General features: G+C 41.5%; 1 protein-coding gene across 1 annotated transcript in view; it reads left to right on the forward strand.

The window, feature by feature from the left end:
- The window catches only part of SFXN3 (sideroflexin 3), a 32,938-nt gene extending 8,128 nt beyond the window's left edge, over nucleotides 1-24,810 (forward strand). Inside the window, exons 2-11 of the mRNA XM_073555791.1 lie at nucleotides 760-926; nucleotides 4,100-4,270; nucleotides 6,814-6,912; nucleotides 8,306-8,381; nucleotides 11,717-11,802; nucleotides 12,892-13,019; nucleotides 16,535-16,584; nucleotides 17,693-17,742; nucleotides 18,982-19,029; nucleotides 21,010-24,810. Coding sequence (XP_073411892.1) covers nucleotides 763-926; nucleotides 4,100-4,270; nucleotides 6,814-6,912; nucleotides 8,306-8,381; nucleotides 11,717-11,802; nucleotides 12,892-13,019; nucleotides 16,535-16,584; nucleotides 17,693-17,742; nucleotides 18,982-19,029; nucleotides 21,010-21,106 — 969 coding nt within the window. The 5' untranslated portion in view covers nucleotides 760-762 and the 3' untranslated portion in view covers nucleotides 21,107-24,810. The remainder of the gene's footprint in view (nucleotides 1-759; nucleotides 927-4,099; nucleotides 4,271-6,813; nucleotides 6,913-8,305; nucleotides 8,382-11,716; nucleotides 11,803-12,891; nucleotides 13,020-16,534; nucleotides 16,585-17,692; nucleotides 17,743-18,981; nucleotides 19,030-21,009) is intronic.
- The last annotated feature ends 538 nt before the right edge of the window (nucleotides 24,811-25,348 follow it).

Here is a 25,348-nt window from a genome sequence, read left to right on the forward strand (position 1 = left end):
ATTTCACATTTTGTTCAAAATGCAGCATATACCATAATCTGTTGTGGAATATAGTTCTTCATAGGACTGTCATGAAACACTTCTGGATTGCACCAATTTAAACTAAAATTCCCGGGTAAGAATGACTCCTTTAGGGTACGTGCACACGCTGCGGAATCCGCTGCGGATTAATCCGCACGGATTTTGCAAAAACCGCAGATAATCCGCAGGTCAAAAGACCTGCGGATTATCTGCGGTTTTGCCTGCGGTTTGGTCCTGCGGATTCACTATCTCCACAATGGTGGAGATAGGAACCCGCAGCGGTTTCCGCAGAAAGAATTGACATGTCAATTCTTTCTGCGGATTCAAAACCGCAGCAAATCCGCGCGGACTTTTCCGCAGCGTCGGCACAGCGTTTTTTTCCCATTCATTTGAATGGTACTGTACACCGCAGCTAAAGCTGCTGCGGGTCCGCAGCGGCCAAAACCGCTGCGGAAACGCAGCGGAATCCGCAGCGTGTGCACGTACCCTAACTGCGGTATTTGTGTAGGAAGAACAGGTCTGGAGCACTGCCTGCTTCCGTAACAAGTAAATTACTGAGCACACTAGGAATAAAGAGACATCCTTGCACCTATGCAAAGTACATTTTATTAGGCAGATAAATTTGATTATAAATATAATATTTAGGAGCTAATTTAAACGATACTGAGAATAGGTTGGACCATTGATAAGCTTGTAATATTCCAGACAATATTTAACTTTTTTTTTGGATTTTTGCAGATCATGCCTGAAGACCTTCCTTTCAATATTAACATCAAGGAACCTCGATGGGATCAGAGCACGTTCGAAGGACGAGCCAGACATTTTTTTATGGTAACAGATCCTCGCAATATTCTGCTTGGACCCAAAGTGCTTGATGAATCGAAGACCATTATAGAAAACTACAGGTATGCTGTATTAAATATTGGAATTCTAGTGCTCAGCTTTATGAAATATTCTACCTAAAATAGTGTTTTTAAATTCCTGTACCTACAACAAGTTATAATTTAAGGTTATACTATAGCGACAATGCCTGTAGTAGTTTCTAATGCACTGATCATAATTATATAACTTGTGCAATACTGAGAAAATACGTCCTGTTGCTGGTAGTTAAGATTGGAGTTGAGAAATACTGTTGTTAAATGTACAAGCTTAATTTGAATCACAATTTTGGTGATAACATGTGATGGCTAGGTGGGTCAGGAGCTGATTTCACTGTAATTGCAAGATTTTAGTGTAAAGCAGGTTATTTTTTTAAAGGGATTCTGCCACTTGCGTGGGGCGGCGCATGCCGTGTATTTGTCTTACAACGTGCACTGACAGTGCGCTCGTTACTACTAATCTGAGCCTGTGAGAGAATGCACTGTCATTGTGCACATCACTCAGTAAAAGAGCAGGGACTAGCTCTGCCCCTAAAATGAATGTCACCAATGATGCCTCGTTTCAGGGAGGGGGCAGGGGCTGTGGCAGTAACCGCAGCCCCCGATGACTCTTCTTTTTAATATCCCAGCATGTACTGGGATTCTCAAACAAAGTGTCTTAAAAAAAAGAAACTTGTCAAAAAAGAAAGAAAAGCACTTAGTGTGGTTAGGGTTGAAGAGCAAACTTTTAATTAAATATATTAGAAAATAGATTAGATTATGACATTGAATAGAGATTTGGGATGAAAATTAATTTGTGTTTCGAAGCACCCCTTTAAACACGGCCTAAAAGTGAGTGTGTAAAAGAAATGAACAGATTAATTCCCCTAGTCATTAAAAAAGAAAACTAGCGTAAAACACTTTAAAAAGTTTGAGCGAACCGTATATTTGTGTGATTCACCGCGCTATGCTGAGCAGATGTATACAAAAAAAAAAAAGGGGAAATAAATACTTAACAGCAGTTATACGTACTTACTTAAAAATGAAGTTGATGTAGAATATTCTGTGTAAGTTGAGATGTCTACGTGGTAAGTAGTTTGCAGGTTATCTGATGGGGGAGATCTCGTTTTTGATAGCTGCTGATGCTATTGGAACAATGATATATTAAGGTACCAATAAAACATACAAAAGGTCACACCACTCCTCGCATGTCCACCATACTCACTGGTTGTATCTTAACGTTTATATTCTCTTCGGGGTGTTCCCTTTATGGTGGATCAATTGATACAATACTAAATATGAAGAGAATTTCAATTACTAACAGTGACCACAACCTTGATATTCAGTCCCAGTTCCTGGGGTACATATGCACTTGCTAGATTTGCTATGCTACCCAGGTGTAAATCCTGATAGACTCTCTATAATGGTCTTTGTTGGCTTTATTTAGAGCCAGTGCAGGGACGATATCCACTGTTGAAAAAAATGACAAAGTGCTGGGTAAGGAGGGATCCACTAAACCCACAAATAGTGCTAGCGTTCCAGTAGCCAGTTAGTCCTGGTAGGACTTCTATGCACTTACTTCTGGTAATTGCTCTGTCACAGTCTGGCTGAGGCAGCGGCTGCTGATAGAGCAATAAGCAATGCAGTGTAAGGAGGGATCCACTAGACACCCTAATTATGCTAGCGTTCCAATAATCAGTTAGTCCTAATAGGACTTCTATGCACTTACTTCTGGTGATTGCTCTGGCGCAATCTGGCTGAGGCAGCGGCTCTGGCTGAGGCAGCGGCTGCTGATGGAGCGATAAGCTATGCAGCGTGTAGTAGGGGAGCGGGTAGACGCCAGCACCTCGTGTACTCCGGCCGGAAGTATTGACGAGGACGCGGCGAGAGTGGGGGGGGGGCGGAGCTACTGTGACGTCACAGGCAGGGAGGACAGGTGCACGAGAGGCACAAACCAACCAACATGTTTCGAGGGGGGCTTCCCTCTTCGTCAGGGCTAGCTGCATAGCTTATCGCTCCATCAGCAGCCGCTGCCTGAGCCGCTGCCTCAGCCAGATTGCGCCAGAGCAATCACCAGAAGTAAGTGCATAGAAGTCCTACCAGGACTAACTGATTATTGGAACGCTAGCACTATTTGTGGGTTTAGTGGATCCCTCCTTACCCAGCACTTTGTCATTTTTTTCAACAGTGGATATCGTCCCTGCACTGGCTCTAAATAAAGCCAACAAAGACCATTATAGAGAGTCTATCAGGATTTACACCTGGTAGCATAACAAATCTAGCAAGTGCATATGTACCCCAGGAACTGGGACTGAATATCAAGGTTGTGGTCACTGTTAGTAATTGAAATTCTCTTCATATTTAGTATTGTATCAATTGATCCACCATAAAGGGAACACCCCGAAGAGAATATAAACGTTAAGATACAACCAGTGAGTATGGTGGACATGCGAGGAGTGGTGTGACCTTTTGTATGTTTTATTGGTACCTTAATATATCATTGTTCCAATAGCATCAGCAGCTATCAAAAACGAGATCTCCCCCATCAGATAACCTGCAAACTACTTGCCACGTAGACATCTCAACTTACACAGAATATTCTACATCAACTTCATTTTTAAGTAAGTACGTATAACTGCTGTTAAGTATTTATTTCCCCTTTTTTTTTTTGTATACATCTGCTCAGCATAGCGCGGTGAATCACACAAATATACGGTTCGCTCAGACTTTATAACAGGAGCCGACACAGTCCTGTCCCTTCACCAGCTGCATCTGAGTTTTTTGGATAGGTAGCGCCCGTGTTACTTTACCGTAATTACTTTAAAAAGTTTAAAGTTTTTTTACGTAATGCAGAATTGCAAAAAAAATCTAGCGATTTTTGGCATTTCCATGCCAGTTTCAAGGAGCACCACCAAAACTGGTGAAGCTGGGGAGGAGCCGGGATGGCAAAACTGACTGCGCTTCTTACACCAGAATTGCTACTCCGGAGCACGGTGCAGAAAGTAGCATTTTGGCACTGAGAAGATGCGCCAAATTCATTGAGTGGTGCGCGCCTGTTAATGAATTTGGCTCATCGTACTCCAGCCAAGAATGGCACGTGCAGTGCCGGTCTTACTGAATCGGCGCCATAATTTTCCAATTCTGTTTCCACACGTTCTTCTTAAATGACTTTTAATAAAAACAATTCTGTGTTTCATTCGTCTGGTTATCAATCTTTTTAGAAATGGCATTCCAACACCGGGACTTACTGAAGATCAACTATGGAAAGCGAAATACATCTACGACTCAGCCTTCCACCCGGATACGGGAGAGAAGATGGTCTTGATAGGACGGATGTCGGCGCAGGTGCCCATGAACATGACAATCACAGGCTGCATGCTGACATTTTACAGGCATGTATCAGTTATATGCAGAATACATACAATATATTGACATTGCCAAGCAAGTAGGTGAGAAATCACCAGATACTAGAAAAACAAGTCTGAGTGTGAGACAATATAATAAAAAAGAATAATCTGAATATATACAATCAAGATACAGGGGAAAATCCTAATGTGGGAACTTGTAGCTATCTAATCACGCTTTCTATAAAAACGGCAAAACAGATTAGGGCCATTAGATACATTTAGGAAATTTTGATATCTTGACATTCTAAAGATGTATCACTGCCAATACAATAATAAAGACTTTAATACTACAACTACTAGTATAAGCAGGGACGGTCACACCATTGGGGCCCAAGAGGTAAGGGGGTCCCATTTCTCCCTCCAAACCAGGTGGCATTGTGCATTATGATGAAGTGTTGGTCTGCAAAGGGCCCATAAGCTGAGCAGCAAGTCCCAGATATAGCAGAGCTGAATTTGACAGATGGCATTGAGTTAGTTTTCATTTTTAAAAGATTGTGAATCCCAACCTACGATTATAATATAGCATAAAGTTGTGTTAGGGATATATTGGGCAATCAGAGGATCCTGTCGGGGGCACAAGCTGTCAGAGGTCCAGAGACGTCCAACAGTTTCTTCTCAATTCGATAGAACAGATGTCACTTGCGGCCGGGATTTTATAAAGGACCAGATATTTATGCCTTAGAAGCAAAAAAAGGACAAGAGAAGGAGGGATCTTAGGAAGGAAACGACTTCTGACTCATTGACTGCATTATTGGTTCCTATATACAACGATCAAACACAGAAGACTCTATGCAGGAACTGATAGACTCCTGCTCCATTAGCATATCTTACATTCTTTCGATGAGTAAAATGTTCTACAGAACTAACGAAAGGAATATAACTCTAGTTTAGTGTGTAGCTGCATTACATGAGGTGTATATGTGTGGTGGTGACTCTTTATGACTAAACGAGTACAAACAGCAACTTGTGAGAAGTAAAAGTGCCCGGACAGTGTTATCTGAGCATGCTCGGGTGCTAACCAAGTGACTTCGGCGTGCTGGAATAATATGTTCGAGTCCCAGCTCCCACGTGTCTAACGGCTGTTCGACAGCCGCAACATTTAGGGATTGTCTCTTTGTTAGGCAACCTCTGCATGTGTTGCGTCTGACAAACACCAGCAATAAATGCAGCCGCGGGGACGGGAACATATTATTCAAGCACGCATAAGTCACTCGGTTCACACACGAGCATGCTCAGATAACACCTTATCTGAGCATGTTCGCTGATCACTAATAGCAACATATAAATACAGCACGTCCCCATTATGGCATCGGTTTTTCTACTCCGGACAGAATGGTTTTCCCCTTCATTTTCCCTTCCCATGCACTTGGGTCCTATATGTCCTTGTTGCCCTTTAGTCTATAAAGGGTGTTTTGGAGAATAAAAAAAAAAGGCTGATAAAATAAAATATAAAATCATTGCTTCCCTGGTAAAATCTGCCAACATCAGCACCTTGATGCCTGTAACCAATCACTGGACCTCATTGCCGTTGCCTAAATTTACTGCACAAATGATTGACTGCTGTGGTCTCCTGTTAAGATATGGCATGTCATCACTTCAGCATTGAGCAACAAGTCAATTGGGTCATTGGAGCAGAAAGTGATTTACCAGTGAAAAATACTTTTTTTTTTTTTTTATTTTACCACCATCAGCATAATTTTTTTTTCTTTCTGAAAAAAAAAAAACACCATACACAATACAGAAAAGTTAGTGGGACCGGCCGACCTTCCAATGTGTTTCAGGTGTCCGGACGCAGTGTGCAGACGTAATCATATTCTAATAATAGAATCGTGGAATGTTAGAGTTGGAAGGGACCGCAAGGGTCATCGTGTCCAATAGAAAGAGACTGCAAAGAAGCTTGTGATAACCAGCTGATGATGTGGAGTTTACAGTTCTCAAATTGCATTCAAGTTGGCCCTTTAAAGGTTTAATGCCAAGTTTATAAGTTATCCCTTCAATAACAATGGATAGGAATAACATACTGATCGCTGGGGATCCAACTGCTGGGATCCCCACCGATGTAGGGAACAGGGCTCAGATAACCCCATCTGAGTATAGTCGAGGTCGACCATGCGCACATCCATTCTTTTCATTGTCTATCATTGTCTATGGGAATGTCAGAGAGAGCCAAGTTGTACCTGGCAGTCCAATAGAGAATCAGGAAGAATCTCTTATTTAATAGTGGATAACTTAAGACTTGGCTAAAAACCCATTAGTCAACAGTCAACACCAGATGTGATTAATCCCTAATAATTCCATATAGTCTCCCATTAGTCTACCTATCATTCCCTTATGTACATGATTGACTTAATTTTACTTTTCTACATTCCAGCCTAAAGTTCAAGCCCATGTTCCTGCAAACATTTAACACAGGACTTAAAGTCAAGTGTTAAATTTTTATCTAGATAAAATATAAGTGGATGCTCTTTCATTATAATTTTTTTGGTGGAAAATTCATGAATAATTAAACTATCTGTTCTCGACTACAGAACTACCCCGGCTGTGATATTTTGGCAGTGGATCAATCAGTCTTTTAACGCCATTGTTAACTACACCAATAGAAGTGGAGATGCTCCTATCACCAACAGGTAACACACATTTTTATTCCTCACCTTTAGCTATATATATATATGTATGTATCCTTTTTTTTTCCCTGCAATTTTAGAATGAAAACCTAAGATAAAAACAAAAAAGTAAGTAAAAAGTAATAGTACATGTAAATAACATGGGGTACTTAGTAAACACTGTTTCTGAAAAAAAATTAAAAAAAAAAAGTTAAAAAAAAAAAAAAAAAAAGCGTAAAAGCCATTCCATAATTTAACACACATAAAAGCCATCCCCATTTTGGCACAAGATGTATGTGTCTGGTATTGCAGCTCATCCTCATTCACTTGAATGCTATATCAAGCACAGCCGACAGGAAAGAGTAGCCCTGTTTCTTGAAAAAAAATTAGTTCCTTATACCAAACGCCTTTATGCTTATGATTCGACATATAGGTTAAAATGATATAATAAAGTAGCTCCTGTTTTCAACTTTATGTGTAAATAGCTGCAGACGTCTGACATTGATCACAATCAGTTGATTAAAGGGTTTATCCTGAATTGGGGACATTTTTTTTTTTTTCTTAAATGTCGGTATTTTGTCTAAAAAAAGATTTTTGCATTTGGGTTTCATTAAAAATTGTGCACTTTTTGACTTTTATAGCCTCTGTGTTGCACTGCCTATTGCTGACTGCAGAATGGGTTAACTGAGAATCTATCAGTGAGCTAATTCTTACAGTTCAATGGGAAAGTTTCTAACTCTTTTTTTATTTATTTATTTTTTGTTTCTGAGCGCCTCTCAGTTGATTGATGACCACAGACTACATGGACTGTACAGGGAGGTTAAGAGCCTGTAAATGCAAAATTTCTAAAAAAAAATGATTTTTAGCCCAAAATACATGCATTTAAGTTGAAATAAAAAAATAAATAAATATAAAAAAAAGTCCTCAGAGGTGATCCAGTCTCTGATTCCAGAGAAGTTATTCAGGATTGAAAATAATAACCACTGAACGTGAGACTCTGGGGCAATAAATCAATGGATAAATGGGAAAAGGGCCTCGATCCTTGTTCTTGGGACATAAAAAATGGCTCTGACTTTATTGAAAATCTTTGCATTAAAATAAATATAGTGAGAGATTTCCTTCAATATTTTAAGATCTAACCTTTCTCCTTGTGGAGAGTGACATGTGAAGTCTGGCATGTCATGAGTGAGGAGACCTAAAAGCCATGCATGCGCCTGGCGCTAGAGTCCACGTCCTCTTCCTCTCTGATGAGACAATTTGCATACATAAAATGTTCTAATAAGACTAATGTCAGGCTTGTGTATGAGTATGGCGGGGTGCACATAAATACAGTATATCTCATCATAGATTGATCAGTTGTAGAATACTTTAAAAGTTATTTTTTTTTCTGTGTGTTTGTCATACCCTTATGTTACAGCCAGCTGGGGACAGCCTATGTTAGTGCAACTACCGGTGCTGTGGTCACGGCTCTAGGACTCAAGTCACTGACCAAGGTAATATGATGCAGCAGCTCCTGCTTCTTGTGATTACATTCTGCTTTTCTGTAGGACATCCCTGCATTATTTTACCCGAAAGTAATGTGTCCCCACCGCATAACACCTACACGAGCTTTTCCCACATCGCATCCTAAATCCTCATTAATAAGGAGTTGGACCTGTCTTTGCAGCTATAACAGCTTCCACTCTTGTGGGAAGACTTTCTACAAGATTTTAGGGTTTTTTGGGGGAATTTTGCTTGTTCATCCTGAAGAGGTTGGGATGAGAGGACCGGGCTCACAATCTCCATTCTATTTAATCCCAGAGGTATTCCATGGGGTTGAGGTCAGAGTTTTGTTCTTTCACACCAGACTCCCTGAACCATGGCTTTATGGACCTCGTACACTGGGACACAGTCATGGGAAACAGAAAAGGGCTTTCCTCAAAAAATGTTTCCACAACTTTGGGAGCTACAATTGTCTAAATTATTTTGTAGACTGCATTTCTAAAATGTCCCTTCAGTGGAACTAAGTGGCTAACGCCGACCCCTGAAAATCAAGCTCGGTATTATCACTCCTCCATCAAATTTTACAGCTCAGCTGGCACAATGCCTTCAGGAAAGTATTGTTCACCAGAACAAGATTTATCCATTAGATTCCAGATAGAGAAGTGTGATAAATCACCCCACAGAACATGTTTCTACTAATCCAGACACCATTGGCGGCTGCTTTACACCACTTCATCCATCACTTGGCATTGCGCTTGGTGATGTAAGGCTGCATGCAGCTGCTCCGCCATGGAAGCTCCCGGCGGGGGCGCAGTATTTGTGCTGATGTTAATACCAGAGGAGGTCTGGACTCTGCAGCTAAGGAGTCAGCAGAGCGGTGGTGACTTTTCTGCCCTCCGCTCCTCAGCACTCGGTGACCCTACTCTGTGACTTTACACGGTCTCCACTTCGTGGCTGAGTTCTTCCGGCTTCTTCTACTTCTCAATCATATCACTCACAGGTGACGTGGGAAGATTTAGGAGGGAAGAAATGTAATGAATGGACTTGTTACCCCAGTGACTCCTATTACAGGACCGCGCTGGTATTGGGGAAATTGGTAGAACGAGCCATTGTGTCACAAATGTCTGTAAAGGCAGACGGCACAGCGAGGGGCCGGCTGTTATATACCGGGGGCAATGGGACTGAATGAAAAGCTTGAATTCAATGATTCTGTCAGTGTAGTATATGGCACTGCACTTCCTGCACAACTGATGTGCCATAGTACTTATAGGTGGCAAAAGACATGAACGTCCAGAAAATACTTATCTAACCTGGTTTCCTCCCAGAAGAGCAGGCGGTAGCACTCTTAGTAATATATACATATATTTTGTTTTTTCTACATGTACTATATATAATGATTAGCCATAATAGTAGAACCACTGACATTTGATCATACTGTGACACTTACACTTGTCAGTCGGGTGAGATATATTACACAGATTTTTTTAAATGGAAGTTTTAAAATTTTAGATTTATTCATGAAACAATGTAATACAATTCTCAATACATATTTGAGACCGGTGTTGTAATGTGGCGTGAGTTACCCATCTTTAATGGCAGAATTTATTTGTGGATATTATTAATAATTATTTATGAATTATAATTACTGAATTACTGTCTATAATATAATAACTATTTATACCCAATGTGATGATTCAGTGAGTGAAGCCACCAATGTTGCGTAGATGGGTAGCGACTGGGGAGACAGTGGACTGAAGATGTGGTAACCAGTGTAAAGGCCATAAAGTACATTTTTATCTTATGAAGTACCAAGAGTTGATCTAGTTTTAACAGATCAAGGGATATACCATATGGAAGGATTGGATTTCCTTGCAATAGATGAACAAGCCTAGCAGTCTGAGACCCTACTAAGGCACATGTCCCAAATTTATAACTTAATGAGTCGCTGGGTCAATTTGTGATAGACCTAAATGTAATGGAAAAGGGCCTGTCTGATAGGACTACAACTTCCACTATGTGACCAAATAACCCAATATACTGTACATACTAACAGCGGAACAGGATCAGATTGTTATAGGGGACAACAGGCCACAAAAATCTCCACCCATAGCTGGGAATAAGGCAGCGTTTAATGGCCGTATATGGACTGCAATGCTCACACTGACCGGGGTGTCTCCCGAGCTGAAATTACAGTTTTATATTCCTACTAGATTATGGCCCGATGCTATCGCATCGGGAGGATGCGATAGCATCACACCTCTTGCCATGATAACCCTCAACACACACACTCCTCAACACACACTCTTCTCACCTTTCACCACTCACTCTTTCAATCCACATACGACCCCCTCTCTCACTCCGTCTCTCATACTCACGCCGTCATCGCCGCTGCTCCACGATCCCCGACATCTTCTTCCGCTGGCGCCATCCTGGATCCAGACGTTGTCCACGCCGGCGACATGTTCTTGCGGCGACGCCATCTTGAGTATCGTGAAATCCCGCGATAGTTAAGATGGCGTCGCCGGAAGAACATGTCGCCGGCGGGGACGACGTTGGGATCCAAAATGGCGTCGGCGAAATCTCGCGAGTTTTCGCCGACGACATTTTGGATCCCGACGTCGTCCTCGCCGGCGACATGTTCTTGCGGCGACGCCATCTTGACTATCGCGGGATTTCGCCGATCCAAAATGGCGTCGCCGCAAGAACATGTCGCCGGCGTGGAGGACGTCTGGATCCAGGATGGCGCCGGCGGAAGAAGATGTCGGGGATCGTGGATCAGCGGCGATGACGGCGTGAGTATGAGAGACGGAGTGAGAGAAAGGGTCGTATGTGGAGTGAAAGAGTGAGTGGAGATGGTGAAAGGTGAGTGGAGTGTGTGTGTTGAGGGTTAACATGGAAAGAGGTGTGCGGTGACGTCACCGGTTACAACTGGACGGAAGTTGTTACAACCGGAAGTTGCTTAGGGCATTTATTATTATAGAAGATGAGGCTGTAAGTTCGGATCAGGAGACCCACAGTCAGTCCATACATTCTGGGCCCTATACGGACCGAGAAATAAGGCAGTCAGAACCCGACTGTAGAAACACACCAACTATGACATGGACAATTACGGTATCTTATATTCAAACATGGATACAAGATCTCTTATTTCTATGAAAAAAGACGTAATCAAAAGTACATATAAACAATAATTATATTTTTAAGTTTGTTTTTAACATTAGCTATAGCAACCTAAGTAATTCGAGAAGAAATAGGAACTTTGTATGGCGCGAACATTGTGTGCAATGTGCTTCCACTTTGGATTTAGTAACGGTTCTCCTCCGTTGTACCCTTCCATGTATTTCAGCATCTTCCCTCATTAATCGGCCGCTTTGTGCCCTTTGCTGCTGTAGCGGCCGCCAACTGCATCAACATCCCCCTTATGAGACAACGGTAAGTATCATTACTGATCTCCAGCATCATATTTGGTAGTGATTGCTTTATGACAGCTTGGTCTCTTGGGTTTGGCTTGGGCTCCTGATAGGGCTGCAGATTCTAGGAACCATTTAATTCTTCACCCTTTAACCATCCTGGAATTTTTTTTTTGCAATAGACGTTACCTGCAAGCCAGAAACGCTGTAAAATTAGCAGGTAGAGCCATAGTCAGACAAACTAGAGATGGGTACTGTTTGGTCCAATGGTCGCAGGTTGAGACAGCTACATAGGAAAAATAAGGCACAGGACCCTTTGCTCTCAGACCCCAACTGATCCTGGAAATTGTAGGGCATGAGCGCAAATAAGTGCTGTGTTCCTTCTACTATGTTGGCATTAGTTGGAGACTTGAGCATAGCAACCAATTAAGTGTCTCTGATGAAAAACTTGGCAAATACAGCTGGAGAGGTACATGCCCCTTAAGCTGGTCATACGCATGAGTTAGCTGATGGCCCAACATTCATTCAGCAGACATCTATCTCTCCCGAATTCCCCCATACACATGAGCATTCAGCACGGCTGAACGTTCATGCATTTGCCAGACATCTTTGCCAGTGACTTATCTCCCCTGAAGACCAAAGGACCTCTTGTGGATGAGATTGGGGGCTCCAAAAAAAAATGGTCCTGATGAGATCGTCTGGTTCGGCTGACTTTCATCTAGTATTTATGGGGGCTTTTAGTTTCAGCGATCAGTTGTCAGTACCTGGACCTTCAAGAACTTCTGATGTGTCTCTTGGTCATGTGAGAAATTTTATGAATTTGGAAGCCCACATTTAAGTCATGAAAGTTGACTTGAGTAGATGATCTAGTCTGGTATTAAATGTTCCTGATAATGTCTCATCGTCCACTAGATAGCCTTCCTATGATGTTTCTATAAAACCTTTCCCTTGGTTCAATAATTATTCATTTTCCCATTTTTGCCTTTGAGCGTCCACAGTGATCACTGATTTCCCCTTCCTCCAGCCCATTGATGGGGATGGGCCCTGTTTCTGTTTTTCTACGTTTTTATAAATTCTCTTATAATTTTACTATACCCGATGTATTATACAGAGAACTGAAGTTTGGAATACCCATTACAGATGAGAATAATAACAGACTCGGGGAGTCTACCAACGCTGCCCGGCAAGCCATTGCCCAGGTGGTGGTATCTCGGATTGGCATGGCAGCACCTGCTATGGGTCAGTTTTGTAAGATTTAACATTTCTTTTGGTAAAAAAAAACTGCATTGTTTCCTACGGAGGTATTAATTACTGTGTGTAGTCACTTAGGTATATGATGAACTTTCCGGAAGATTTTCGTTTTTTGTTTGATTTCACTTACTGCAGAGTTTGGCATTTCATGAGAAAAATTATACTTTATTATGTGGAGTGGAGCCTTTACATCTTCTTTTAACTAAAGAGTAGCATTCTTGTAAGGCTGGGATCACACATGCGAGGAATACGGCTGAGTCTCGCATGTTAATACCCGGCACTGCCGTCGGCACTCAGGAGCGGAGCGTGCGGCTCCATGTATTGCTATGCGGCCGCACGCTCCGCTCCCGAGTCCCGGTGGCAGTGCTTGGTATTAACATGCGAGACTCGGCCGTGTTTCTCGCATGTGTGATCCTGGCCTAATACCGACACACTTCACAAATTCCTTAAACTTAGACTTTTACTGTTATTTAAGGACAAACTGCAAATTATTACAAATAAAACAGGGATAAAAAAAATATTCATAGATGAAAAATTATCTTCAACGTCAAAAACTTTGTGCAAAAACGCTAGGGTTTTGATACAATGGGAACTATTATCAATTTTCTCTAATTCTAAGACAGGGTAAAATTATAGGGGTTAATTTATCATCCCCTCTACACCAGAATATTGACATTAAAAACACAAAATTTGGTGGAAGCGACACTTTTGCGAAAAACGTGAATGCCTTAGCAAAAGAATCGTGGCCTATTGTGACAAATTTACTATAATTTATGCCAGAAAATTGGCTCATTGCTGTGTTTCATTTACTGCCTAGGGACAGACTAAAATATGCGCCATGTTTATTAAGAGACACATAGTTGGGCAGTTTTAAGTTGCTCCAGATTTATGATAGTGGTTCATGTTGTTAGATGTGGCGCAACATCTACTAGCCTGCCTAGTAAAATGGCACAATTTGTGCCAAAGTTTTGGCTCACTTTTTGGCGCCTGGTGCTACAAGTTAGGCCTCACCCTTCATATTGATTTCTTCCCCTTTTCCTGCTAAGATGCACACTCTTATGGAACATCGTGCAGAATACATAAGCGAATGGTGCAAGTGAAGAAAAGCAGGTTTTGGAACAAAGTGCTCCATTATTCTGGAGAATTTATCTTGGCAAATCTCCCCTATTTTATCAGATTCATTAGAATATTTGGTCAACATTCAACCTTATAGATTCGCCCACATGTAGGAAGAAGGGTCATATGGAAGGTGACTGGAAACGCAACCTGTCTCTCCCATGGCAGCCAAAAAGCTTTGAGAAGTCGTTTTCTGAGCAACAATCTGATTTACTTCATTGACATTAATTGTCATTTCTTCTCTCGGAAATCTTTAGTTATGAAAATGTAGATAGTCTTAGGACTTATCCTGTGTTAATTTGCACTTATCCTTAATAATGAGAATTGCAGAATTTTAGATTTCTTCTGGGTTTTCTACATACTCAGACTTTTCTCATGGGTAGGATTATTTTACTTACAATCATGACCAAAAGTCTTGGCACCCTTGAACTCTAACATATTCCAAAGTAGCTCACAATCTATATTCCCTATCAGTATGTCTTTGGAGTGTGGGAGGAAACCAGAGAACCCAGAGGAAACACACGCAGACACAGGGAGAACATACAAACTCCTTGCAGATGTTGTCTTTGGTGGGATTTGAACCCAGAACCACAGCTCTGTAAGGCTGCAGTGCTAACCACTGAGCCACCGTGCTGCCAACTTTCCCCCTGCACCTGTCTGTCACTCAGTCCTGTTTAGCTGTACGATGTCATATATTTTTATATGATTTATAGTTACTGTAAACCACGTTTTGGTAAGTTCTGTGCCATAAACTAGGGGAGCTCTAAAATAATAATTTACAATTTATGATTCAGTGTAAATAAATTTGAAATACATAGAATATGCAGAGATACTCAACATTTTATGTAGATTAAGACTGTGGATTGCAGTAAATATGTCATGCAAAAGATGTTTTTCGAGGACTTTGTTATTAGTTGCGTATCCCTAAGATAGGCCTTGTATTGTAGCACTGTTGCCTATGCCCCTGCACTGTGTCCCCTTCTCCTTCCGTTCAGGGATGCCAGCTTACTCACTGCCCCGGTCCCTGGTGCGGTCCCTGCGTGCTCTTGCTTCCTGTGTGCACAACGTAGTTCATTGGCGCACGGATGTGTACTATCCCCCGTCCTTAAAGGGCAGCGCATGCATGTAGTAAATGTCCTCAGCTTGTAGCTGAGAGGCTGTTAGTATAAATTAGTGCACCTACAAGATGGCTCACAGCCAATTTCTGGGAGTCATCCAGTATAAAAGACTCTCTCTCCCTTATGCGTCCTGAACCTGTATCCCTGGTCCTGGTGTGGCCAGTCCTGTACCCATAGTCCCCTGGTCCCTCTGTGTCCAGTGAAGTATCCATAGCCCACTGGTCCCAGAGCGGCCGGTGCCTGAATCTTGTCCCTTGGTTTTGGATCGGCCAGAACCTGAACCTCGTCCCCTGGTCCATGAGCTGCCAGTACCTGAACATTGTCACCCGGACCATGTGCGGCCAAACCTTGATCCAGTGTCTTAGACCAGCGTGTCTGAACCAAGCCCGAATCCCTGTCAGTAACCGTCCTGTACAGGTGCCAGAATTTACTAGTCTGAATGGAGGCCTAGCCATAATCGGTGTCAGCGTATGTGAACCTTGGGGTCACCAGATGTAGTATCGGTCTCTGTCCAGGAATGGTACTTGGCGGCTACCTGCAGATCAGTCTGTCTCCACCATCAGGAGCTCCAGTGAACACCAGGTAGCCCCTTAGCTACACATCTTCCTGGGCAGGTCCATCCCTGTGGCACAATGGGTCCACAAACCCACATGTGCCATCATTGAGCGTAACAAATATCTGATCAGGGGAGTATGATTTCTGACACCTCTGATCAGCTTCCGACAGTGATCGACTTGTAGGAGGAGCTGCACTTTCTTCATTCTATTCCTTGGCACTGCTTTGTAGATTTTGTAGTGACTGTTCCTGGTGCTGCAGCTCTTTGTGGTGTATGTGACTGAACTGCAGGACCAGGCACAGCTGCTATAATGTGTAACCATCAGATCCGGGTGTCATGGGGAAGTGCATAACATGGTGTTCTCCCTGGGGGGCTCTTTCATCCAGGTGTCATGCACCGATCCAGTCAGAAGCTGTACATGCATGTTCCTCTAATGTCATGCTTATTGTCCCCCCTGTTATGCTGCTTTGCCTATGGGAGCCCATCTGTACTTCATCCGATGCATACGTTGTCTCACTGGATCGGTTCTAGAACTGGATGAGAAAGTGATGCAAGTGTGATATTCTGATCCGGCTATGGATGGCAGACAAGTTCTCACTTGTGCTTCACTGGTGCTCGGTTCAGAAATATAGAACTTTATTTTCTTATTGTTTTTTAGGATGATGAGTTTTATTTTCATATCTACATAATCAGTACAATTTTTTTTTTCTTAGCAATCCCCCCGGTTATAATGAACGTATTGGAGAAGAGAGCTTTCCTTAAGGTACGTCCATGAAACAACCAAAACATGACATTTGTATTCCTGGAAACACCTTGGAAAATGAGCAGTACTCCTTCCTTCGATCTCAGTTACTGAGTTAGGCATCATTCACACATCCAGTGTTCTCTTATCAGCGCTGTCCGTGGTGTTAATGGAAAGCACTCGTACCTGTGATAGTCTGTGGGATCCATGATTCTCCGACTGCAGAATATCGCGGAGATATGACTGACATTGAGCAGAGTGTCGGATCAAAATCCAAACGCAACGTGTTGCATTTTGGTGCGGCCGGCGCACCGTCAAAAGGACGCATTCGCCAACAAAAGCATACCTGCACACGGCCTGCGTACCCAATGCTAAAAATAGGGTACGCAGGTCGCATGCAGCGGCATGCACCCATAGGCGGAGCTGACCGGAGGAGGCGCGGCAGGGGGCGGAGTTTCATGGCGAGCGTCCACTGCGCCTCCAAATGCTAGTGTGAAACTAGCTTTAGTCTACGGGTCCGTGACAAAATTGGACTGCACTTGCAAGTCATGTGTGTGCAGTCTGATTTTTACTGACTAATACCAGCATATGTTCGCCGACAGCACTTCAATAGGGAGATGCACGTTCTGGTCCAATGACCCAATTGGAGCATATACCATCAACTAGAAAAAAAGAACAGCATCCCTTCCAGGTGATTAGAAGTTTTCAAAAACGTTATTCTGCCAAAATGCAACGTTTTTGACAAAGACCTGCAAAGGTCGAAACGTTGCATTTTGGTAGAATAAAGTTTTTGAAAACTTCTAATCACCTGGAAGGTATGCTGTTCTTTTTTTTCTACTTGATTTCCACGGACTGTCACATAGGAGAAGGGGCAGAAACCTAAGATTTTTTGTTTCTCCATGTACAAGAAAAACTTATGATAGTTGGAAGACACACTGATCAAAGTCTGATCAAAATAATTGATCTGTTTTTCTCGTATTTGAGAAAAAGCTGATATCTGAATGAGGCCTTACTAAGAAAACTCTCAAGCAGCCGTTTTGTACCAGTACTGAAAAATAGCGTGATGGAGGGAGACCTCTGAATGTATTCACCCTAAATCACTATTGTACTTCTTGTACTCCCGCAATAGCGTTACCCCTGGATGAATGCACCGCTACAAGTCGGACTGGTTGGATTTTGGTAAGCTCTTTTACTGACTTTTTTCCCTTTTTGCTTTATTTTATGATCCAACTCCTCCTCCTTATAAATAGGGCAGTCGAGAATTTAAAAAAAAAAAAAAGAAAAACCCACGGAGCGGCTTTTTTTCCCCAAAAAATAGCACGCTAACTTCTTCTCATCGGGTTCTTTTTTGCCTTTTCAATATCTCCTCTCCTTCTTCGAAGCAGTTAAGGACTTAGTCTTCCAGAACGAGTTGTAGTTTGAGTGGCGCCATTCACTTTACCGTATAATACATAGAAAAACAGGAAGACTATTCCAAGGAAGGTGAAATGGTAAAAAAACCCCCCTACAATTCCAACATTGTTTATTGATTTTCATTTTTACGCTAAAGTGTGATAAAAATGACCTGGTAATATGATGCGTGAGATTGCTGTTAATTTAAACTTCTATGCCGTAGTTTTTTCTATATTTTACTGTTTTAAAAAATTCAGAACCTTGTAAAAAAAAAATTGGTTTGTGTCTCCATTTTCTGAGCCCCGTAACTTTATTTTGATGTCAATAAAGCTGTGCCGAGGCCTGTTGTTTTTTGTTTACAACCTGTTTTTTATTGGTACTGTGTTGACTTATGTATGACCCCCAAATGATTGCTTCTTATTGCATTATCTTAGGTAGTTGTTTGACCGATAAACAGCATTTTTCTGTTTTTCGTAGAGTATGATTAATTTTACAGTTTGATAGATTGGACTTTTACAGAAACTGACGCAAGATATGCTTTTTTTTTCTTTATTATTATTTAATTTATTTTAATTTTAGATTGGGAAAACGGGGTTCATTTAGACTTTTAGGTTCTTCTATTTTTTTTTTTTTTTTTTAATTTTTAACAATTTAATTTAATTTTTTACATTTTTCTTTTTAGTTCCCCTAGGGGAGTTTAACCTATGCTTGCACTATATATTAATATGCTATAGCACTGCAGTATATAGGGATGTTGGTAGGCCTCCAGCTGCCACAACGACCCATTGACTCCTCACGGGGGTGGGTCGATGGGCGCTAGATGACGACTGATTACTGTGTGTGACCACTGCGAGACACCATAGAAGCAATTACGGTAACTTTAAACAACCTTATAGTCTAAGGTAAAGTAAAATTACTGAATCCAATATGTCAGCGTGCATTAATTAGGTTTATAAGGCCTGGAGAGAGATTGTAATACTCACGTCATAATTGTAAAATGTAAACCTCCTGTCTTTTTTATTTTAGCCTGGTGTTTGCAACTCCACTGTGCTGTGCACTCTTCCCTCAAAAAAGGTATGTCCTCACCCCGAGAAAAAGAGGTTATAACAAACTTTTTAGCCAGTATTACATAACGTATAGAGCTGGTACTGTCTTTCTGGAGATTTAATATGTGCTGCAGATTTACAGCTTTCAGCAGAATCATCCGCACTCAGAGATTGTGGCAGAGTGAACTGTTTTACGTCGGACGTACTGCAAAGATGATCAGTGTCATCACAACATGGAGTATTACAGGAAAAATAATAAAAAAAAAACAAAAGATCATACAATACAGTAATGATATACTCAAACAATGAACACGGTGCCATCTGCTGTCTGCCCAAAACAGTCCCTCCAAAAAAGCCTGCAGCTGCTGTATCCTCCAACATTATAGATGTTCATTCATTAATTATACTGTCACCAATTGGCCAAGAAATCAAACACAATCTACTACTTAATAATTTTGAATGTATCTATCTAAAAAGTAAAAAAAGAAGCAGCACTCCAATGGACTGTGCAAAGAAAAAGTGGACTTTAATTAGCCACATGGGCTAATTAAAGTCCACTTTTTCTTTGCATAGTCCATTGGATGCTAACTCTTTTTTTACTTTTTATGTTGTTGTTATTAGGTCTTTGTTTGGGAGGCCTTGGTCCCGAAAGTATAGCCATTTGGTGCTGTTGCACTATGTTTTCTCTATCTATCAAAGGGCTCACTGTCATCAGTGTAAATAAAATCGCTCTGATGTTGATCCAGAAAAGTAGGACGAGTGTCAATGCGTTTTTTTTCTCTGCAACTATTATCTATGATTCTACAATAATTTACAGGACCATTTACTGTGATCTATGCTACAGAATGGTAATGTATCTGTGAAAATCAGACAGCACAGGGATGGTCTGTGTACCGTCCGTTTTTTTTCTCTCTCCCATTGACTTGCATTGAGTCTCATCCGATAAACGTGGCCACCCGCATCATTCTGCCTTTTTTTCTCATCCAGATTCCAACTGAGAAAAAATCGCAGATCAGCACTAACTCATTGAATAACAATGGTACAAGTGCGATCCGATTTTTTTTTTTTTTTTTTATATTATTGAATTGCACTCTTCCAATTTAAACGCAGATGAGTGTGAGCCCTAACGATGAGATGAGTGTGAGCCCTAACAATGAGATGAGTGTGAGCCCTAACAATGAGATGAGTGTGAGCCCTAACAATGAGATGAGTGTGAGCCCTATCAATCACATACACATTAGATAGCTGTCACATGAAGGATGGTTAGGCCAATTGTTCAGCCGGCACCTAGCTCATCTCTCCCATACACAGGAGCACTCTCTCATCCGAGCACACCTGTGTTGTCTACAAGAGAGCCACTGCAAGAACTCTCTTGAGGCCTGTCTCTTAGAGATCAAAATGATTGATCGTCTGGAATCAGACATGCCGAATCCTTATCTTCCCCGACATCATATGTTGGGGGAGAGTCGGGGGGCCCTATACACGTTAGATTGTAGACTGAACCTATTGATATTGGCAGGTCCGGCCTATGTTAGTCTAATGTGTATGGGGGTCTTAAAGTGTTATTCTCAGCCAAGAGCAGTTGAACAATGCAGCTTCCGTAACGTCCATTCATTTATTTGAAGAAGTGTAGGTCAGCTCGAAGGCTGAGATGAGAATAACCCTTGAAATTGGTCTTTAGCATCATACCACCTAGTCTGGCTCTGTTTGATGGTTGGGATTTGAGATATTTTGTGAATTTCCTTATAGTCCTAATTCAAGACCCCCATCTTTAGCGAGCCGCACTGCCCAGGATCACTTTTGCCTCCGAGACCACTGGTTGAGGACCTCTGATCCCAATCTCTGATGTCACATCCATCTATAGTGTCTATTTATCATTCTGGCTGTCTCTCATTCTCTCTCTTTCGTTCGTTCTTTTCCTATTATTTTCACTGTAATGCCTTAAAAAAGCATTATTTGACTGCTATGATCCTAGAAAAGCTGCACTTCTTTGTTATTAACCCTTTAGCTCTATGAAAGTATCCAGTCTGGAACCGGAGATCCGTGATCGCATCCTCGCAAAAAGCCCCAAGACAGAGATTGTATATTTTAACAAAGGACTGTAGACATAGACCATGCGACGTCTCCGTACTAAGCCGACTCCATACGAACAATTCTACAAGCTGCTACTACACATTGTATTCCTCCGTGAGGGCATATCCCCGGTCTTCTCAGGTATAACCAGACGCAAGGTATTGTTTTGTGAGATTTGTGATCTGATATTTTCCTGGTGAGTTAAATACATTCCATATTTTAGTGACATCGCCCAGGACGGGGTTAAATAAGTTATACTGGGCTTTAAAAATAAAAATATTTGGAGGGAATTCACTAAGATTCATCGGCCTTATTAAAAAGGATTCTGGAGTAAGTTGTGTCTGTTCTATTAAGAGACGTAGAACTCAATAATTTAGCCTAATTTGTGCCCATATGTGCAGCAGAAAATCATATCTGACGAGTGTAAATTGGCACGAAGTTTTACCCCAATTTCCATAGTAAGATTTTAGTGCACCATAATTTGCAAACAAAAATAATGAAAGGAGCAGAGGACTCACATCCTAATAAATGCTAGGATATCTGTAATGCAACTTCTATAGAATTAAGGGAGAACAAGTCCACAGATACAAAAACAGTGAAAAACACACTGACGAGTGTAAAGTGACCAGTCCATGTTCCAAATGGTGGACAGAAAGGACGACCCACCCCGAACTCAAAATACAAGCAAGGCTTACCAGAAAAATCATACGGAATCCAGAGAACTATACTCAATAAATCTAAAAATATTTTTAAATTGATTTGTAGAAATATAGCAAGAGAAAGAAAATTGTTGAGGTATCAAAAGAAAAATAACAAATCAATATATTCGGTAGAGTACATTTCCGATGCAGTCTGTATGAAGAAAGCAACAATATGACATCTCTAACCCAAAACAGTGACTTAAAAAAACCCCCCAGTAAGCCATGGGGAGATGAGAGAATAATTACTCTGTGTTTCACCATCCTAATGTCGCTTTGTCAGGGGGAAACATACATAATCGGGACACACTGGAGACCTGGAAAGTGCTACACAATGTATCTAATTATATGAGAATACGGTTGACTATGAAACATAATCAAATACTTCTCAGTGGCGTCCATCGACTAGTAATTATGGGGCTATACCATAGCAACACATGTAGTGTGTGCGAGCTCAATCCATATCACATTTTGCAAGCTCCAGCATAGATTCACTTCCGCTGCCGGAAGTAAACTTTTTTTTTCTCTAGAGATTGTTATACATATATTCTATTACTATTAGGATGTGAAGTCGTCTGTTTAGACAGTGGATATAAATAGTCTACACGCCCTTGTTAATATGCTATGTTTTTGTCATGTAAGAAGTCATACAAAGATGACTCATTTCAGAACTTTTTCCACCTGTAATGTCACCGATAATCTGTACAAATCTATTAAGAACAAACAAATCATTTTCAGGGGAAAATAAAAATAACAAAATAAAATGATGTGTCTGCAAATGTATGAACAGCCTGGGGATGTGGTTTTGTTCAGAATTAGCCATGTTACTTAGTAGTCAGTACACAGCTGCCATCATTTGCAGTGATTCTGATTACCCCCATATAGAGTTTAGCTGTTCTACGAAGATTTTCCTGACATTTTCTTAGTTGCATTTTATAGGTGGTGCATGCACAGATTGAGATCTCCGCTCCCGAGATCTCAATCTGCGCATGCACCACTTAAGGCGGCCATTTTCCCGAAGCCCACCGCAGGGAATTCAATGGAAAAGTGCAGGGAAACCTCTAAAAACTGACATTTTCTGACAGCCCAGGGTCCACAGCCTCGCACTGCCGGGACACCCCCTCCTCCCAGCCTGGGGCTCACAGCATCGCCCCATTCCTACCGCCCCTGGCCTTCTGCATCCGCCCTCCATTAATCTACATTCTGATTATAAGACGAGACCCACATTTTCCTTCCAAATTTTTGGGGAAAAAAGTGTGTCTTATAATCTGAAAAATACGGTAAGTCAGGAGAAGGGTAAAAAGTTCCAAGGCATTAGATAAACCATGGAACACTGTGAAGATAGTCATCAAGAAGTGGCTTAAATTTGGCACAACTATGACATTACCTAGAATTGGCCTTCCTTCAAAAATTGAAAAGAGAAGGTGAAAATTGATCCGGGAAGTTACCAAGAGGCCTATGGGTGATATTAAAGGCAGGAAAAGATCTGAAATGATGCGTCTTGGTATGATTTTTATTTTACATGACAAAACCCTGCATTTTAACAGGGGGGTGTAGACATTGTATATCCACTGTACATACTCTTTTCATTCTTTTTGTTTGCCAACACTGAAGCTATACATATTTGACTGGCATTCTGATTTCTATTGTGCCCACCCTCCCTTACTATTTCCGATCATGTATGTGAACTATAATTTGCAAAAATTAACAAATCGCTCCATGGCGTTCATTGAATACAGCAGTATATATTTCTAGGTTGTCTTCTGTTTAGAAAATGTAGTTGCTCCATCAGAATCCTCAAACGACCCAGTTTGCAGTTTTCTACATAAAATGTAATCTCTTAATGTAACCTGATGATAAATGCGCTTTACATATTGTTTGGCATCTTTAAAATGTACCGTGTACTGTATATTGTTGTGTTATGTGACAGGTAAGGCAGCGGTAAAGCTTTGTTGGGTCAGTCACTTGGATAGTTCCAATGGTGAAGTGATCTCATATTTACATATATGCTGATTTTGCGTTTACATTACATCATTAAAGGGGGTGATCTCATCTTATTAAATGGGAAAAAATGCAAAATGTTTGTAAAAACAAGAAAGTTTGCAGGTTACTTCTTATTAAAAATAGTTTTTGTTCTCCAGAACGGAGGGATTTTGATTCTATAGTGTACTGCTGGTTGGCTTTGTGGTCATTCTCCTAGGAGAAGACCAAGCGCTTGCAAGCGGTTTGCTCTACAGCTTGCAAGCGCTTCATAGAAGCTGGCTGGATCTCTAGATCTGTCCAGACTTGATGTCCCTGCACTTCTCTTATGCTGCAGAGGCAAATATGCCTATACCAGCAGCACTGTAGGGCGTGCAGTTCGGGTCAGCGGCTCAGCCATGCCACTGACTCAATCTGTCAGTTTTCAGGAGTGCACTGTCACTACACAGGCAGTAAGCAGGGAGCGGTGCACTCCCAAAGACAGGAATGTGACACAACCCCTTTAAGGTTTTAACTCATTAATTTGTGAAGGGCTGTATGTCTCCTTAAGTGGTGCTAGTCAATGATTTAGATCTCCAAGTCATGGGAACGTCATATGATTATAAGCCAATGCACATATTGGAGGATTGCGGTAATTTGGGCTCACCAGAAATTATTTTATAATCTTAACTTTTCTGTGAACAATTGTTGTACAATCTCTGGTTTCTTCTTCGGCTCATCCATACACATTTATATCAAGTATAGAGGACCTGGAATCTACATGTGGATGAACTTCCAAGTGTTTGAGTTGCAATGGATCTTCCATTCCTCCTCCTGAAAACATGTAAATGGATGGCACAGTTACTTCTCCATGATAAATTCTGCCTTGTCGTGACTCGTGATTGATGAGACATTTTACCTGGAGATTGTATTTCTAGATTTTGACCAGTTAGAGAGGAAAACCCGTCCAATGGAACTCTGCAGTCTGTGTGGGCCAATATCTGGCTGATATGTCAAAATTTTTGCAAAAACTTGTGGTTTACGATCTGCCTTGAAATAAAGTCTACAGATACTTGTGAGATTTGGTTTCTTCTTTAAAAAAAAAAATCTATTTATATAATTGCCTTGTAATGTTTTCATTTCCTGTTCTGTCCAGATGTCACCGTATCCCAGAATTCCAAGCGGAGGAAGTTCACCGACCGCCATGTTGGGACACCCGTGATGGGTGTCTCAATATGGAAACTGCTGCTGGTTCCAACCTATTGCGCGGTAGCACTAGCGGAACACCGTTGCAATACACACACACACTCTATACGCCGTACGCACCACACATACACACGCTCACACACTCTCACACACACACTCATAGTCACACACTCACAGTCACTCACTCACATTCACACTCACACACGCACTCACGCAGTCTCTTGTGTGGTACAACTAGCAGAACACCGTCACACTTCGCCTGCATGGATTCCACCCAGGCGCAGTGAATCATTCGGCTGATCCCGGTTGCAGATGCGCAACGTGTCTTCAGGCAGAGGAAGCCGGTCACATTAAAGGGGTTTTCCCGCGAATGAAAGTTCATTTTAAAAATTGTCTGTGTCTGAACGTATA

The sequence above is a fragment of the Dendrobates tinctorius genome, unplaced genomic scaffold, assembly GCF_039654945.1.
Source record: "Dendrobates tinctorius isolate UK_male_01 unplaced genomic scaffold, ASM3965494v1 ptg000230l, whole genome shotgun sequence".
Taxonomy (NCBI): Eukaryota; Metazoa; Chordata; class Amphibia; order Anura; family Dendrobatidae; genus Dendrobates; species Dendrobates tinctorius.